At 37.5% G+C, this 18687-nt stretch overlaps 1 protein-coding gene across 8 annotated transcripts in view; it reads right to left on the bottom strand.

Moving 5' to 3' along the window:
- LCLAT1 (lysocardiolipin acyltransferase 1) overlaps positions 1–18687 on the bottom strand; it is a 198860-nt gene that overhangs the window by 82596 nt on the left and 97577 nt on the right. For 7 of the 8 annotated variants that reach the window (XM_032652471.1, XM_032652466.1, XM_032652465.1 and 4 more), the window contains 2 exons: positions 10114–10260; positions 3952–4068 (listed from right to left, as the gene is read on the bottom strand). In XM_032652471.1, the coding sequence (XP_032508362.1) occupies positions 3952–4068; positions 10114–10260 (264 nt within the window). The remainder of the gene's footprint in view (positions 1–3951; positions 4069–10113; positions 10261–18687) is intronic. The other variant, XM_032652470.1, reaches the window with a different exon arrangement.

Here is an 18687-nt window from a genome sequence, read left to right as displayed (position 1 = left end):
AAATATTTTCTCAGGCCCTTTCTCTCTCTCTTCTCCTTCTGGGACCCCTATAATGTGAATGTTGATGTGTTTAATGTTATCCCAGAGGTCTCTGAGACTGTGCTCATTTCTTTTCACTCTTTTTTCTGTCCCACAGCAGTGGTTTCCACCAATCTGTCCTCCAGCTCACTTATTCATTCTTCTGCCTAATTTATTCTGCTATTGATTCTGTCTAGTGTATTTTTCATTTCAGTTATTATATTGTTCATCTCTGTTCTTTAAAGCTTCTAGCTCTTTATTAAACATTTTTGTATCCTCTGTGTGCTGTGCCTCCATTCTTTTTTTCTGAGATCTCAGATCCTCTTTACTATCATTACACTGAATTCTTTGTCAGGTAGATTGCCTATCTCCACTTCACTTGGTTGTTCTTCTGGGGTTTTATCTTAGTCCTTCGTCCGGAACATATTTCTCTGCCACCTCATTCTGTCTAACTTTTCTGTGTTTGTGGTCTCCACTCCTCAGGCTGCAGGACTGTAATTCTTCTTGGTTCTGGTTTCTGCCCCTGGTGAGTGAGGTTAGTCCAGGGGCTTGTGCACACTTTCCTGGTGTGTAGAGCTGGGTCTTGTCCCTCTGGAGGGCAGGGCCGTGTCAAGGGGTATGTTTACAGGTGGCTGTTGGCTCAGGACAACTTTAGGCAGCCTGTCTCCTGATGGGTGGGGCTCACCCTGTTGGTTGGTTGGCCTGTGGCATCCAATCACTGGAGCTTGCAGGCTGTTGGGTGGGGCCGGGTCTCAGTGCCAAAATGGCAATCTCCAGGAGAACTCATGCTGATGAGTATTCCCTGGGGCATCCACCATCAGTGTCCTTGCCCACAGTGAGCCACAGCCAACCCCCCGTCTCCCCAGGAGACCCTCGAAGACCCACAGGTAGGTCTGGCCCAGGCTCTTATGGAGTCACTGCTTTGCCCTGGTCCCTGTGCCTGTGAAACCTGGTGTATGCCCTCAAAGAGTGGAGTCTCTGTTTCTTCCAGTCCTGTGGAGCTCTTGCACTCAAGCCCCGCTGGCCTTCAAAGCCAAATGCTCCGGGGGCTCCTCCTCCTGATGCCATACCCCAGGCTGGGGAGCCTGACATAGGGCTCCCAACTCTCACTCCTGTGGGAGAACCTCTGTGATATAATTATTTTCCAGCCTGTGGGTCACCCACCTGGTGGGTATGGGATTTCATTATATCATGAAAGCACCCCTCCTACCATCTTGTGGCTTCTTCTTTGTCTTTGGGTGTAGAATATCTTTTTTGGTAGGTCTGAGTCTTTTTTGTTGATGGCTGTTCAGCGGTTAGTTATGATTTTGGTGTTTGAGTGAGAGGAGGTGAGCTCAAGTCCTTCTACTCTGCCATCTTGTCCTCATACCTTTCTTCAGTAATTGGTTTTAATATGTGGTCTCCAGGCTTCCATTGGAATATTTATTTATAATGGCCATTTGTTTTAAGAGCAAGCTTCTTTTTCACTTAATTGATAAACAAAAGCAGATCCTAGAGAAGATCAGGAAGTTGTGCTGGGCCCTTTCTGAGTCTTAGGTTTCTTTCCTAAAATGATACTCTGACTAGATGACTGTGCTTGCTCTCCCTGTCGTCTCAGGCAGCATCATAACCACTTCCCTTGTGGCTCCCATCCCTCCATGATCTGGCCATTTAGCCTCTTCTTTCTTTTAAAATATTTTCCTTGAAGAAAACCATCCAGCTCACTATTATTACAAAGGTGCTTTAACTAAAATCACACTATAAATATACGAGGCATCATATTACAGTAGAAAGAACACAGGTTATTCAGTCAGACAAACCATGTTCCAATAACTTTGAGCTGATTCTTCAATTTCTACTTCAGTTTTGCTCTACAAGTTAAATACTGGTAACTACCAGGACAGTTGTTGTGAGGGTTAACTGACCTTACACATACAGAACACTTAGCTTAATGCCTGGTACTTAGTAAATGCTCAGTAAATGTTAGCTGCTGTTACTATTATAATTATTGTCATCATATTTCTTGTTTCTATTATTATCATAGTGTATAGGACCCATTCTACTTTTCTAACTGAAGTAAATGGAGTCATCTAACTTTTTTTAGCTGAAGCAAATGAAGTCATCTGTGTTTCTTTCTTTACTGATACAGAGAAGGGGGAAAAATCAGTTGCCACTTCTGGCAGGAAAAATGACATACTGTAGTTGTTGACTAGTACTCTGAGTGATGACTAAGTAATACATGTTCCCCAAAGTTATAAATCAGTTTGCTACTAAAATATTTTCCAGATTTCAGAACAGAGAGCTCTTCAGTTATATCCTCATCCACTATAAAATAATCTCTCAACTATCCTGCCTGCAATTAAAAAGATCTTTATTAGCAAAAGATGTGTTCCAACAGCATGTTCCATGATGTCAGAAATACTTTTAAAGTAATCATTAAATACTATAAAATATCAGATTGTTAGAAAATAAAAAACATATTGTTGAATGAGAAGGGAGAGTCTAAATTGAATGCCACAGTAAGTGGTACCATGTTTTGGGAAGAAAAACAAAAAAACAAAAAGCAGCAGCATCCCTGTTTTAATGTCTTGGTACCCCCCTGTCCTATTCCATAGGCATAAAGAACTGTGTTCTCCATGAGCTTCTATGGGTAGATGGACACTCACTGTTCGTACACAACATGACCATAAAGCCCATGTTTCCATTTCATGTTAGTTATAACCACCGAATTCCAAAAGCAAGCCAAACTAACAGGGACAATATTTTTAGTTTACTATGTGAACTAACAGTAATGTGATTTTGGATTGACTATGCATTTCTTTTATATCGTGAGTACTCAGTTGTAAAGATGCTTCATTTTGGCAGGGTTCACTAAATGAGGTTATACTTTACATCTTAAAGTACATTAAACCCTAAGGGAACAACAGTGATGCCAATTAGGGTAAGAAATAAGAACTTTATACCTTTTCTTATATAATGTTTCAAGGCCTTTCATGTTAGGCACAAGCAGTTTTATGACAACGTAACAATTATCAAATGAAGGTGATAATCTGTCACAGATGTCACCTTTATACAATATGGTTTGCTAGAAATCAGAGTGGAGAGCAGAAACATGCAAACAAGATTTTTCTTCTGCTAGGTGACTCTGGGCTTTGACTTGTTCTTGTAAAATTAATAACACTTCAGCATGTTTCTGAATAGTTCCTTTTTCGTATATATCCATATGTCTGTTATCCATTTGTATATACATGTGTGTATGAATATATAAGTATTTACATATGCAGCTATAACAAAATGTCCAACTGGTTTTTTTTCATAAAAATATCAAAATGTAAACATTTAAATGGATGTGATATGGTCAATGCAATCACCTTGGCTCCAGATGCCCTTCAACAGACACAGCTCTAGAGGACGTGGGGGTGGGGAGGGGGTACTGTGAGCCACAGAGTAGGAAGCAGAAGAACAAGGTTCCATCCGTGATCTATGAAAATTTATGAACAACCCTGGATGCCACTTCTATTTAACAACAAAATACAGGTAGCAGTACTTGCCTTCCTACCAAGCGGAATCATTTGTTGCAGTGAGTGGAATAATGAATGTAAAAATATTTTTTAAGCTATAAATATATTATAAGTGATAAGATACTTTCAAGACAGTTTTGCTGCTTTGAGAAGCATTTAAAAATGGAATGATAGTCCAACTGTATGTATTATTTTCTGTCTATTCCAAAAAAGGAGGAAAAATGTTTTGTTTTTGACCAAGATTCTTTTATATTTCTAAAGAATACATAATAAAACATTTTAGTGCATGGGGTCAAGTTAGCATAAAAATACAGTATCTCATTTCTTGAGATAAAGTATGAAAAAGTGCTTTGTAAATTCAACAGAGTTATATGTGAAGTTTAGCAATTTCTTCCACTTACATAAAAAAGTACACTCTGAGGTGGGTGCTTACCTTCTCTTAGACGGTCTACTACAAAAGTAAAGCCTGTAGTCCTTGGATGTAAGACGTATTCATATTTCTGAAGTCCATTCTTTTCAGCAAATTCATTACTTCGAGCCGTGCTATTTTCTAAACAAAACAATAGGCCATTAGAAGCCATAAAATAAAGGAAGATCAGTGAGGTAAGGAAATGGTGCAGAATTTCTTTGATAAAAATGGCAGTTAATGTTTCTGTAATTAATATACTGAATCAAATGATAAGATAGAAATACTTTAGTAAATCCCTAACAAAGATCCCAGAGTTACCTATTTAATTGGAATTTCGGAAATTTTATAATAAGGTATTAATGGAAGTTTTATAGCAGTTTATAAATTCATATTCAAATCCTTAAAATTCTTTAAGAGAGTTCATAAAATAGTCAATATACAATGAAAACTGAAATACAAATAAAATACTAATAACTAAAATTTTCATAAGATAGTCGTTACATAATAAAAATTGAAATACTAAAATATAAAGATGAAATAAAGTAAAACTAAAATAGTAATAATACATAAGGATCTAGACATCCAGAAGAAATAACTAACGATTTGCCAAATATATCAGATCAGCATTTTTTTAACCCAATAATACAGGGCTTCGGTGCAAAGCGGAACATCTGCGTTGCTCAGGCACAGAGCACACTGGTATGACTAACCGACACCGCTCCACGACAGGATGGGCACATGATGAGCACACCACGTACAAACATCTGAACATGGCTTGGCTGAATATAGTTACTGAGTCAAGTATATGTTCCAATTGTTGGCAAAATCTTCTTTTTCCATTCCACGAGGTAACTTTATAAGTTCCAAGAAGAACCAAACCCATTATTCAGCAATTATATTTGGAAAAAGTAAAGTGTTCAGAAATTTGGCCTTAGCTGCTGGGGGAGATCATGAAATACCTTCTGATGACAGCAGACGTTAGAACCTGCAATCCTCAGAGGCATCCTGAAATTTATAGACCATTCCAAGTCACCAGGAGAAAACCTATATGTAAGAATACTACTTTCCGAGGAGTAAATTTAAGACCACAGAATCCTCAAAATCTCAAAAAACTATAGATGGATTCCACGACACTAAAATATTCAAAGAACACTCCTATAAACTGAGTCAAAAAATTAAACAGATCTCCAGCAAGTCAAAAGTAAAAGCTCTAAACAAGAAAAGTAATAAGCTCCTCTCACATTCATTTGAGGGGAATATTCTGGGCATGGGACTACAGAACAGTATTTTATAGACAACTGGCAGGACCTTACATGGGATTGGGAATCCCAGAGACACCACAAAGAAGAGTAGTTAACTACTCTTCAGTTTGCTCTTCCAGCTGGTCACAGACTTGGGGGATCTGAAGACAAAACTGAAAGCTGTTGTAGAATGTGAATACAGGTGGAAGTAGCTCTAAAAGGCACAGGCACAATGTGGGAAGTAAGAAGTAATCACAGATCAGAGATGCAGATTTTCCCCTCCATCCCCACTTTATCTACCCACCCCCAGACTGTGATTATTAGGACTGACAGACTAGCACCCCACTTTCTCACCACAACCTCCTATCTCGTTAGCCTGCTCCCTGTAACACTCCAATGCCAGCACGCCTACTGCTCCAGTGAGACTACTGGCCGCTCGGATGTTCTCAAACCAGCCAGCCATATTCCCACCTCAGAGTCTGTGCAATGGTTCTTCCCTCTACCCAGAATGCCTTCTACCCAGACATTTGCATGATTTTCTGCTTTGTTCATTTAGTCTCTCCTTAAATAAGAACTTAAGGGGCCTCCTCAAACCACCTTATATAAAACAGCACCCTATGTCCCCATCTTTTATTACTCTCTCTCCCTCTCTCTCTCCTTATCTTGCTTTTCTGTACAGCATTTATGAATACCAGACATATTTTTATTATTAGTTTTTAATCTGTTTTTCCTCATTAGAAAGTAAGCTTCATGAAAAGTCTCATGAAGAGACTTTTTTGTATATAAATCTCCAGGCACTCATATATTAAATGAATAAGTTTTACATACAAGGGTGTTTAATTGCATGTAATGTTATATAATTGTTAAAACCTAGAAAAGCTTTCCTTTCTTAAAACAAAACAGGAAATCATAATATACCAACTGTGATGGTTAATTTTATGTGTCAAACTGACTAGGCCAAAGTACCCAGATATTGGTCAAACATTATTCTAGATGTTTCTGTGAAAGTGTTTTTTGATGAGATTAATATTTAAATCAGTAGACTTTGAGTAAAGCAGACTATCCTGCATAATGTGGGTGGGCCTCATCCAATCAGTTGAAGGTCTTAAGAGAAAAAGACTAATCTCCTCAAGCAAAAAAGAATTCTGCCAGCAGACTGCCTTTGGACTCAAACTGCAACTCTTCCCTGGGGTCACAGCCTGTTGACATACCCTGTATATTTCTGACTTGCCACCCTCCAGAATCCTTAATTTCCTTAAAATAAATTTGCCACCCCCCCACCCGTTCTCTCTTTTTCTCTCCCTCTCTCTCTCTCTCTCCACACACACACACACACGTGCGCGCGCGCGCACACACACACACACACACACACACACACACACACGGTTCTGTTTTTCTGGACAACCTTGACTAATGATGTGAGAGAATACAATATTAAGTACAAAGAAAAGTGTAGTTCTGGTTTTCCAATTTTAAAATTACGTGTATGTGTGCACATATATATGCCTATGGATGTGTGTATGTATACGTGTATGTGTGTGTGTGCACATGCACGTGTGACCAAATGACCCAAAACAATGGAACAAAATTAGAATAGTGCTTCTTTATGGGCAGTGGGATTAGAGTAGTATTTGTGCTCCCTTCTATGTTTATAAATTTCCCCAAAATAACATATATTGCTTGCATAAGCAAAAAAAAAAGTTATAAACAACAATAATATATGAAAATAGAATATAAAGTTAATTTAAACGTACTAATTTGAAAATGTGCAAACAAGTTGGACTTACAACTTAAAGAGGATTATAAAACATTCTCTTTGGGCTTAAAAACCCAACCGTAAAGTTAACTGTGGTAGCTAAAAACACCTTTGAGTTAACAGATACATTTTCAAACCAAAGGTATTTTGCTAGCCTACTTAAAAAAAAAAAAAAAATCATATCCCAACTCAAAACAATTTGTAAAATACTGTTTAAAAAAAATTTTTTTTTAACTTCAAGATCAGTCTATTTATTTCCTCTATCTCGCAAATAGTCTGGCTTTTGCAAGTTGGCCTTAAAATGTAAATACTGGCTTAACTTTAAAAATATTCAACTATATTATGTAATAATAAGTACTCTGGACCCTGAAAATATTCAACTAGATGTTAAGTTCATCACCTAAAAAAGACATTTGAAAATACAGACTGAAAAGTTTTAAATATCTACTTTATAAACTCTGAAGGTCTAATGTATGAACATTTTAATACTGATGTACCAAAGTAACAGCAACCCATGAGCTTTTATCCCATTAGCTTTTAATTACTAAATAACTTCCACAGTTGCCACTCTTTAGTGTACATTTTGGCATTCGCAAAATCGATCATTTCAGTAAATGACTTTCTATACTCTAACACAGATGATATTTCAATACTCAAATTTAAGTATTATACATTCTAAGGATTAAAAAATGTAAATATGGCTGTCTGTCCATTGAAATTTCCTAATGATAGTTCAGTTCTGGGAATCAATCAACTTACCACTTACAATATATTTTCAAGCTTAAACAATATGCAGCCAATATTACACTCAGTACTACCTTCTGTGACCCAACTACTATTAGAATTTTAACTACGAAAATCAAACATATACAGTAAGTATAATTTAGTAAATAATACTAGTATATAAAAATTGCCATGCTTCATTTAGCTCAGTTCCAATCTGTCATACATTAGTCAAAGATCTCTTCCTTGGTATTAATGGTAAATGTTTCCCAAAATACTTTAATTTCCCTATTAACATATTACAGTTTAGTCACCCATTCACCTACTTAAGTAGTTGTGTAATTTGTATTTTCCATCTTGCACTCTTTTTTGGGGTACTGGGTTCCATAAATTACTGTGTCCACAGAGTGAATTAGAATGTTCATTTACTTGTTCTCCTCTCAGGTTCTAAGGGTTGCCTTTCTTGGTAGCTCTTAGCTGCCTCGATCTAGTATTGAGGATTTAGAAGACAAGTTCACAGGGATCTCTCCGTACTATCTGTGAGTTTTAGATTTCAGTTCTAACCTGCCTCAGTCTGTCTTCCCTTGTACAGCAGACGTTTATACACTGGGTCCTTCTCAAATTCTGCTGTATTTTTCTTAAAGTAACCAGGGTACTAAAGCTTTTGAATTTTGCTCTTTTGAGTTGAAGGATTCTATAAAACTACTTCCTGTTGTAGCTTACTCGCTCCCCCACCAATATTCATCAACCAGAGCAGTTCTTCTCTCCGTCTTAGAAATCCTAGACTGCAATAGAAGGCTTCACCTGCAGAAATGACCTGTGGTTCAAAAAAGATGTGAAGCCCACTGATTTAGTAAGAATGAAAGACTGCATTTTGTTTTTAATCTTTTAAAGAATTCCTTGAGGGCTTCCCTGGTGGCACAGTGGTTGAGAGTCCACCTGCCGATGCAGGGGACACGGGTTTGTGCTCCGGTCCGGGAGGATCCCACATGCCATGGAGCGGCTGGGCCCGTGAGCCATGGCCGCTGAGCCTGCGCGTCCGGAGCCTGTGCTCCGCAACAGGAGAGGCCACAACAGTGAGAGGCCCGCGTACCGCAAAAAAAGAAGGAATTCCTTGAGATCCACTGGCATTCTTGGCCTGTGTAATTTGGTATCTGGGAAGATAGAGAAGTCCTAGATATATTCTCCTGTGTCCCCTCTACAACTCAACGACGGCTGAATTTTCTTTAGGAAAAGGACAAGGCCTTTCCAGCTTATATTAGAGATAAGGCTTTAAAAATACCAGGAAAGGGGCTTCCCTAGTGGTGCAGTGGTTAAGAATCTGCCTGCCAATGCAGGAGACACGGGTTCGAGCCCTGGTCCGGGAGGATCCCACATACCGCGGAGCAACTAAGCTCGTGTGCCACAACTACTGAGGCCTGTGAGCCTGGAGCCCGTGCTCCGCAACAAGAGAAGCCACCACAAAAAGCATGCGCGCCGCAACGAAGAGTGGCCCACACTCTCCACAACTAGAGAAGGCCCGCGCACACCAACGAAGACCCAACGCAGCCAAAAATAAGTAAAATAAATAAATAATTAAAAAACAAAAAAAAACAGGAAAAAGGCAACATACTAACTTAAATCAACAAGTGAAATTGGTTACTATTAGATCCTTTCCTTTTTTTAAAAAAATTAATTACTTGATTTGTTTTTGGCTGTGTTGGGTCTTTGTTGCTGCACCCAGGCTTTCTCTAGTTGCGGTAAGCGGGGGCTACTCTTCATTGCAGTGCACGGGCTTCTCATTGCAGTGGCTTCTCTTGTTGTGGAGCACAGGCTCTAGGCGTGCAGGCTTCAGTAGTTGTGGCACATGGGCTCAGTAGTTGTGGCTCGTGGGCTCTAGAGCGCAGGCTCAGTACTTGTGGCGCCACAGGCTTAGTTGCTCCGCAGCATGTGGGATCTTCCCGGACCAGGGCTCGAACCTGTGTCCCCTGCATTGGCAGGTGGATTCTTAACTACTGTACCATCAGGGAAGCCCAGATCCTTTTCTTATAAGAAAGAAGTTGGAAAAAAGGGGTCTAATGGATAAATACGGATCTTGGAAGAGGACAGTGAATAGATATTTTAAAACTAGGCTTTGTTCTTCTTTCTCAAGATTGTTTTGGCTACTTGAGGTTTTTTGTGGTTATATACAAACTATATAAAGTAAAAGGCTGATATTTAAAGTATATACTGAGACTTAAAATATAAAGCTCTAAGATGGCAAGTATAAATAATACCTCTTGGAGTTGCCCATCATAAACTCTATGGGCTGGAAACCAGGAGTTCTGGGTTCTGCTGTGCTGCTGACTGAGTGACCCCGGGGATGGGCCAGTAATCTTGCTGGTATTCAGCTGCTTCATCTGAGGACTGAGAAGTTTAGACTTGATGGCTAATTCTGGAGTTCCTTCGTGTTTTAAAATTCTGTGATCCAAACCAAGGGTACCTTACCTGTGAGATCAGTCCCTTCTGGGAATATGAGGAGTTGAAGTGGTTCATGGATATCACAAAAATAATCAATCATGTCTTCAAAATGGCTCTTATCATCCTTCCATTTCCTATGAATGAAGATATAGGCAGCAGCCTGCATGGCCCAACCTAGAATCAATTTAACAAGTATTTATGTATAATTTTAATACCAATATCCACATATTTCTGAATATAATATTTCAGAGTTTTGGAGTTTTACTATAAATTATTTACTTTCATAATAAGCATCTCATGATATACCTTAAATTCAGCACTGATCTTGGATTAAATAACAGATATACCAGAGAATATTCTTAAAGGAGTCTGCTAAATTCTGGAATTTGCAAAATTCTCAAAAACCTCTTTTCAAGCAAAACCTAGCTGTTAAAATACCAAGGAGAAAAACTTCCTTAATATCTATCAGTAACTCATCCAAAGTTAACAATCCTAACTTAAACAGATATTTTAACCAAGTTACCTACAAGAGATATATGACTATGTGTTATCAAGCTTACAAAGCAGTAAGCAAGGGATTGTTCTCAAGCCATGTATACAAGCATTGTCTTTAATATTTCCCTTTCTGTACTACTCGATCTCTAAATCCAATTGCTGTTTTCAATGTAATCTCTTCTTTAGAGTTATTTTAAAAAGAAAATACGCAATGACTACTAAACACATTAATTAGAGCATACGCTGTGATCACATTCCCTTTCTCTAAGGCGAATTCAACCTTGCTACTGAAGAGGCAGCTCTAGACGAGCCAGGTTTTTCCCAGCTGGCATCCCGCCCTGGCCAGAAATGACTAGAACTACTGTGGTAAATATCTGACTGAAGGCGGACAATGAATAGTCTATTCAGTAGTCCATGAAGCATGAAACCCTTGGCCCATACACACTAACTGTCTTGGCCAAATGTTCTCTCTCAGGAATTTTACCTGGGACCATGGAGAAAACAAGCTGGTATATAAGACAAATGGATGGACAAAAAAAGCAGATAACAGAGACAGTAGCACCTGAGGCAAAGTAAAGGTGGCACACTATAGTGAAGACCTAAACAACAACTGCTGTTGAGGCACGTAAAGCTGATTGTGATCAAGACCAAAAGATAGTCTTCCACAATGGCTGGCCAGTCTTTGGGTTCACCTCTTGGATATCCCAGAAGAGTCTATCTCCCTCATTGTCATGTGTATCTTTACAATATACTTTTACTAGTTCAGCTAGAGGGGATGAGTGGTAGTTTCTTAAAAACACAACTAAAATAATAGCTATTATCATTTAGTAAATACAGTAGTACCCCAAGAATATATAAAATTATCATTAAATCATGATTTTAAAATCTGTAGGACTTTATTTGGTTTGAATTAAGTCCAAACTAGAATACTGTATTCTACAAATATAAATAAGCATATTCCCAAATAATCCACACTTTAGTATAGGTCTTGCTGATAATGTGTCCAGTTGCTGCTCACCCACTGTATTTATTGTCAGTCATATCCACCTGTACTGGAACTGATCCCACACTTGCCCCCTCTTACACGTCTCCTCTTTTACTTGAGGACACCTACATCCACAGTGCGGTTTGTAGGCGGTATAACTCTGGAATGAAATTGCCTGGGTTAGAATCATAGTTCCACCATAAACCAGCTGTTCAGCTTTAAGCCTTTGTCCCTTATTGACCCCAAACGTAAAAATAAGCATAATGCTGCAACAGTATTTACCTGATAGGAGTTGTTGTAAGAAATAAATTAAGATTATTTAGCACAAAGTATTCAATAAATAATAGTTATTGTCATTATTATGATTAAGAAGTTACAATCATACCAAGGATATTGCATTAAGGAACATAAAAATGTAACCAAAGAAGTTCCCATTCACAATTGCCCAGCCCTACGCTAGTGTTTTGGAAATTATAAACTCTATTTTATTATTTTAAAGCTCATGCTTAAAATTTTTTCACCTTTCTATTTTTACAAACATTTAAACTTAAATCTATCAACTTTGAGTTAATAATCATCCCCCACACAAAAAATTATGCTTTCCTCTTGTCCCTCTTCCAAGATTTGTAGAAATCATCCAATAGTTCCTCCAAATTGCTATTATTATTACTACTACTATTCCTTATGCTTCACAGAACGATTTTAATTATTTAGACTTGACTCGGGTTAAGTTTGTTGGCTTCTCTTCTTATCATTGTTTCTTATATCCTATGTCCTTCTGTTAGTCCTCCTTAAGGAACTTGTTTCAAAAAAATGTTTGAGTTTTTGCATTTATGAAATGTATATATATATTTTTTGTTCTCAATTTTGGAGGCTAGCTTGGCTTAAAACAGAACTTGAGATTTTAAATCATTTTCCCCTCGGAATTTCAAAGCTGTTTTTCCCACAATCTTCTTATAGAAGTCTGATATCAATCTGATTTCTGCAGATAATTTTTTTCCCCTCTGGAAGCTTTATTTTCTCTTTATCCTTGGTTTTGTGAGACTTCACCAGTTTGCAGCTTTTTCATTAATTCTGCTCAGCAGTTGGTACACTCTTCCAATATGAGTCTCTTTAACTTTGGGAATATTCCTTCCATTACTTAAGAAAACACTACTTTTTCTCTTCTTCATTCTCTCAGACTTTCTATTTAGAACTTCTCTTAGATAGATGTTAAAACTTCTGGTTTTGTCCTCTCATACTTTTTATCTCCCTTCATTTGATGCTGTGTTTAAGGAAAATCTTTTAGCTTAGTCACCTAACTCATTAATTTGATCTTTAGCTGCTTCTAGTCTACTAATTGAGTTTATTTCAGCAATCAACTGTTTACTTGTCAAATTTTATGGACAAATAGCAAAAACTATAATAAGCTATGACAAGTACGAAGAGGAGTAATTTTTAAAAAATGTTTATTGAATGGTTACTATGTGCCTAGTACTGTTCTAAGCATTTTTCATTAATTCAATTAGTTATCAAGACAACTTTATGAACTAGGTAAAATTATTATTCCTATCTTATGGATGAGGAAACTAAGGCACACAGAGAACTCAGAGAACTAGTAAGTGGTAAAATCAGGTTTCAAATGCAGGCAGTCTGGCTCCAAAGCTGATGTTTTTAACCACTGTACTAAACAGCCTCTTTGCAATACATACTTGAATCTCTCTAAGGGTATCAGTTAAACACAGTATAAATTCTCCTCAGAGAAATGTCTATTCCTCAGAGAGTTTATTCCTAGACTTTCTTTAAAGCTGTGTATTTTTCTCAAATGTTAATTCTGCATTGTCCTCATATTTGTAAAACATGTTCTAGACTAAACAATACTGACAGGTTGAGTGTATTTCTCCATTCCAAGTGAAAATATCTGTTGCTCCCTTGCGAGGAGGGAGCAGTAGGAAAACCCATAGGGCTGTGTCATAAAACTTTTCAAATATTATGTATATGTTTCAGAAATCCCAGAAAGGGAAGTAAAATGACTAAATCAGTCAGCCTCTTGGACCTCTCCTCTGAAGATGTGATGATTCTTCCCCTTTGTGCTTTGCCTTTTCATGTTCCATTTATACATTATACATCACTAATGCTTTTGAATCTGTTTTACTCCCTTTAGCTTTAATGTTTTCTCCCTCTCGTAAAAACCACAGGAAGACCTCATGAGTCTTTTTCTTCTCATTTCATTGCCATCAGTACACATGTTATTCACGTTTAAAGCAATATCCAGATTTTTCTTAACATTCTTGAGGTCCTCATACAGTTTTATGACATTTATTTCGTAAGTCTATGGGCTGATAAATGACAGTGCAACTGATCCTGTCATTTGAAATTAGTCTATATAACTTGCCTGTTTTATACTTTTTCCATTGGAGGACATTCTGTCTATCACCTGAATTTCTCAGACAAGTACTGAGAGCCTGGCAGGTTTATAAAAATAGATTCTGTGGATGCTGGCATGGCTCTGTTACCACCATCTACTTTCAAAAATCCCATTTACGTTACCAGCACTGCATTCTCAAAGCAGAAAGGAGTAACCTCTAAGCATACTCTATTGTCCAGAGGTATTCCATAATTTTAGAACCTGGTTTTCCTTGGCTTAAATTTTCTTTTATCAAATTTTAGAGTTGGCTAGGAAAAAGGAAAACCCAACCAATTTACTTGAGTGTATTTTTAACATGCATTCTTTCTCCATAAAAAGTAAGCCCTTTTCAGCATTTTCTTTCTCCTTTTTTTTTAAATTTAATTTTATTTATTTTTTATACAGCAGGTTCTTATTAGTTATCCATTTTATACATATTAGTGTATATATGTCAATCCCAGTCTCCCAATTCATCCCACCATCACCCCACCACCACTTTCCCCCCTTCGTGTCCATATGTTTGTTCTCTACATCTGTGTCTCTATTTCTGCCTTGCAAACTGATTCATCTGTACCATTCTTCTAGATTCCACATATATGTGCTAATACACAACATACGTTTTTTTTCTTTCTGACCTTACTTCACTCTGTATGACAGTCTCTAGGTCCATCCACGTCTCTACAAATGACCCAATTTCATTCCTTTTTATGGCTGAGTAATATTCCATTGTATATATGTGCCACATCTTCTTTATCTAGTCATCCTTTTTTCATTTTAGTGTAGATGAATATACAGTTAACCCCCGGTCAACATGGGGGTTAGGGGTGCCTACCCCCAAGCACAGCCTAAAATCCACTTATAACTTTACAATCATCCCCTCCATATCCATGGTTATGCATCCACGAATCAACCAACCACAAATTGTATGGTACTGTAGTACGTATTTATTGAAAACAAACCCACAGGTAAATGGACCCATGCAGTTCAAATCTGTGTTCAAGGGTCAACTGTAGTTAGGAGAATCATAAAAATATCTATACTACTCACCTATTGCACTAAAAACTGAACTTCAAAAATAGATTAATTCATCATTGTTGTCCAGGTACTTATTAATTCATTACGGTATTTACTTTGGGACTATGAATGCAATACCAGAAACAAAAAGCAATGTGCAAGAGATAAAACAAACTGTTCTCTTCAACGTATTTTCAATCCTGAATAGCGGGTGTGGATACAACCAAGGGAATGTTACGCATAGGCCTCTATTAAATGAAAATGAGTGATAATGTGAACAGATGCAAATTTTATATAAACTCGTATCACAACAGTCATGAGCAAATGCTATGTTTGCTGACTGTGTGGCTGTGCATAACAACGGTTATACAAATGAATCCAGAACAAGTAAGTTCTATTTCTCAGAATTTCAACCTATGTCAGCATTTAGCAAAATGCTACACCAAGTCAGGGGAGCTCTGTCTTCTCTGAACTCACATTTGAAATTAGGTAATGCTCTCTGTATCCCTCGTCTAAGAAGATTAACTTACATGAGGCTCTGGCTTTTAAAAACATTGAGAGGAAGCAGATAATCAATTCTATGACTTTTTCCTGTAATAATCCTTTTAGAACATGCCTGTATCATTAGGTTTCAAATGTGCTTGTGCTGACAGTACAAGACAGAAATCAAAGTATAAAATATGAGCAGACAATTAAATAATATCCTAAAGGAAACTCAATTCTAAATGTAATTTCAAATTTGAAAAACCACAAAACGGATAAAACCACCCTTACTGCAAATCTCACTAGACTCCACAAAGAGATGATTATATCTACCTGCAGAGAGTAGAAAGTCTTGCTTGACACTGAAGAAATACCTATTTATTGATGGCTTTTGGTTGGCAAGATGCAATTTCTTGGTTATGATTACAGTTTCGGGGTTTTACCCTATGGTGGAACCAAAAACCTGTTTTTCATACTATGTGAGATTTACCATTTAATCGATATTATAGATGAAGTGCCATCTGAGATATCTGTTCCTGTTGCAAAACTGATTCCTAAGCTACGTATATTACTAGCTCTATACACTGAGAGAGGCAGTAGCCACCAGCATGTGGTTGGCAGAATAATGCCCCCACGAAAGATATCCACATCCTAATTCCCAGAAGTGTGAATACATTACATGGCAAAGAAGAATTATGGTTGCTAATCTGCTGAATTTAAAATAGGGAGATTATCCTGGATTAGCCTGGGGGGCCCAGTGTAATCATAAAGGTCCTTAAAGGCGGAAGATGGAGGCAGGGAAAGACTCAGTGTCAGAGTGAAGCTATGTGAGGAGGACTCAACTGGTTCTTGCTGGCCTTAAAGATGGAGGAAGGGAGGCAGGAGCCAAAGAATGTGGGTGACCAAGAGAAACTGGAAATGTCAAGGAAACAGACTCTCCACAGGAGCCTAAGAGAAAGGATTTGGTCCTGCAAATGCCTTGGTTTTAGCCCAATGAGCCCCACATCAGACTTCTGACCTCCACAACTGTGAGATAATAAATATGTGTGGTTTAAGGTGACTCCACTCGTGGTACAAGCAGTAATAGAAAACTAATACAGAGCACAGTCAGTGCCCAGATCTTAGTTTCTAACACCTTTCTTTAATCAAAGGAACTAGGGTTCCTTAGGAAAATGCTGAGCCTAGGGCAGGGGCCGGGAAAAATACAAGAATCTTGTACCACCAGAAAACAAGAAAATGACTAAAAGAAAACAAGAAATATGGGGGCCCAAAAGGACGTAAAGAGCCAACCTGCAAAAACTCCCAATGGCCAAAGCTGGAACAACTTCAGCAACAAAATAAATAACAGTAGTACTGGATTATAACCCAAAGAATAAAATAAATGTTGATAAGTTCACATTGGCATGATTAAATGATTGAGAAGGGACAAATCTCCTTCACAGAATTGCAAATAAAATATGTAGATGCTCCCCACTCCAAGGAGGTGAAGCTTAATTCCCCCTGCCCACAACCAGCCCTACCGAATAAAATAGAGAGAGGAGAAAACATTAACTTTGTGGTGCAGAACCCTGGCAGACACCACCTTAACCAAATGATTACAATTAACATCACCCATGATAAGCCAGGTTGATATCATGAATCCTCCTGATGAGATGAGAAAGTCACTTCATATCCGTGGGGCTTTTCCCAAAACCCCAAATCCCCAACTAATCATGAGAAAATGTCATGAAAAGCAAATGCAAAACAAACTCAAAATGAGGGACATTCTACAAAATATCCGACCAGTTCTCTTCAAAAGCACTAAAATAAAGACAGACTGCCACAGAATGGAGGAAGACTACGGAGACATGGTGACTTTAAAAAAAAAAAAAGAAAAAAAAAAAGGGATCCTCAATTGGATCCCAGAACAGAAAAAGGACATTAGTGGAAACATTGGTGAAATCTAAATAAAGTCTGTAGTTTAGTTAATAGTATTGTACCCATGTTAATCTTTTGTTTTGACAAATGTTCCACAGCTGTGTAAGAGGTTAACATCAGGGGAAGATGGGTGAAAACAGGAAAATTTTCTGTACTGTCTTTGCAAACATTCAATACATCTAAAATTATTCCATATAAAAAGGTATTTAAGAACATCTAATGTTAATGCAAACTACTGTTTAATTAAAAAATACATGAATAACAGCTATTTTGCATTCTAAAATCAAAGATCTAGTGTTCTTACTTGGGATTCACTTACTATGCCGTTTATTTGATTGTAATAGTTGATTATCAGTAACCGCATTTCTAAGATATAGTTGGGAACATTATTTTTATTGTGGAAGGACATGTTAAATCTTGGCTACATGGTATGTCCCTGCCTGGTATTCATTACACAATTGTATGACTCTCAGAAATATCTGACTTCAAGCATAAGGAAAATAATTCCCATAAGATTTAAGGACAAGAATAAACAAGGGAAAAAAGGCCACACTGGGTTTCGTAAACTCCCTTAACAATGACATATATAATAAATACAACAGCTAATTCAATTTTTCCCCAGTATTACAATGCTGCCTTTCTCTTTAAAAATATCATTACAATTTATTCTTTTTAGCCACAAGTGAAAGGAAAACTGAAGGCGCTAGAATCAAGTTATCTATTGAAATTAAGGTTGAAAAACAAACCATAAAGTACATTGGGTCCATCTCTCCTATTTTTTTTTACTATTATTGTAAAACACCCTTTTCAAAGTTGGCTCAAACTGATCATTTTAAGACTGACTTTATTTGTGCTTCTCTATTAAATACAAAGTGGACAGAAAACCCTAGAGCTCCCCCCAAATTCTTTTACTTCTTTCTCCTAAAATTGCCCTGTTATAAAAACATGGATTTTAGGTAGTTTTTAGAATCTACTTATTAATTTAGGCAAAGAAATTCTTCAATTTTCAGTACAACTGAGGGTACTGAAAGGCCTAGAGTCAAAATATGCTTCACAGCTCACATGTGGAATGCCTCGCAGCCCGCAGCAGTGCAGCTGACTGAGGTATTAGAGATGGTACACATCAACAGGATATCCAATTTAGGTAAACAACCGTAGTATAACTCCAGTAAGTAACTGACTGAATAACCTTAAAGCCCAGAACCATGTCTCCCAACCAAAGAATCTGTCAACTTCCACACAGCTCAGAACTTGGGCTTTGTTAAGAACTCAGCTACCACAGTCAAAACAAAAGCTTCGTTTAAGTTACTTAGATCTCAGT

The sequence above is a fragment of the Phocoena sinus genome, chromosome 13 (genome assembly GCF_008692025.1).
Source record: "Phocoena sinus isolate mPhoSin1 chromosome 13, mPhoSin1.pri, whole genome shotgun sequence".
In the NCBI taxonomy this organism is placed as follows: domain Eukaryota; kingdom Metazoa; phylum Chordata; class Mammalia; order Artiodactyla; family Phocoenidae; genus Phocoena; species Phocoena sinus.
Note: the sequence above shows the minus strand (reverse complement) of the source record. Positions and strands in the feature narration are given on the sequence as shown.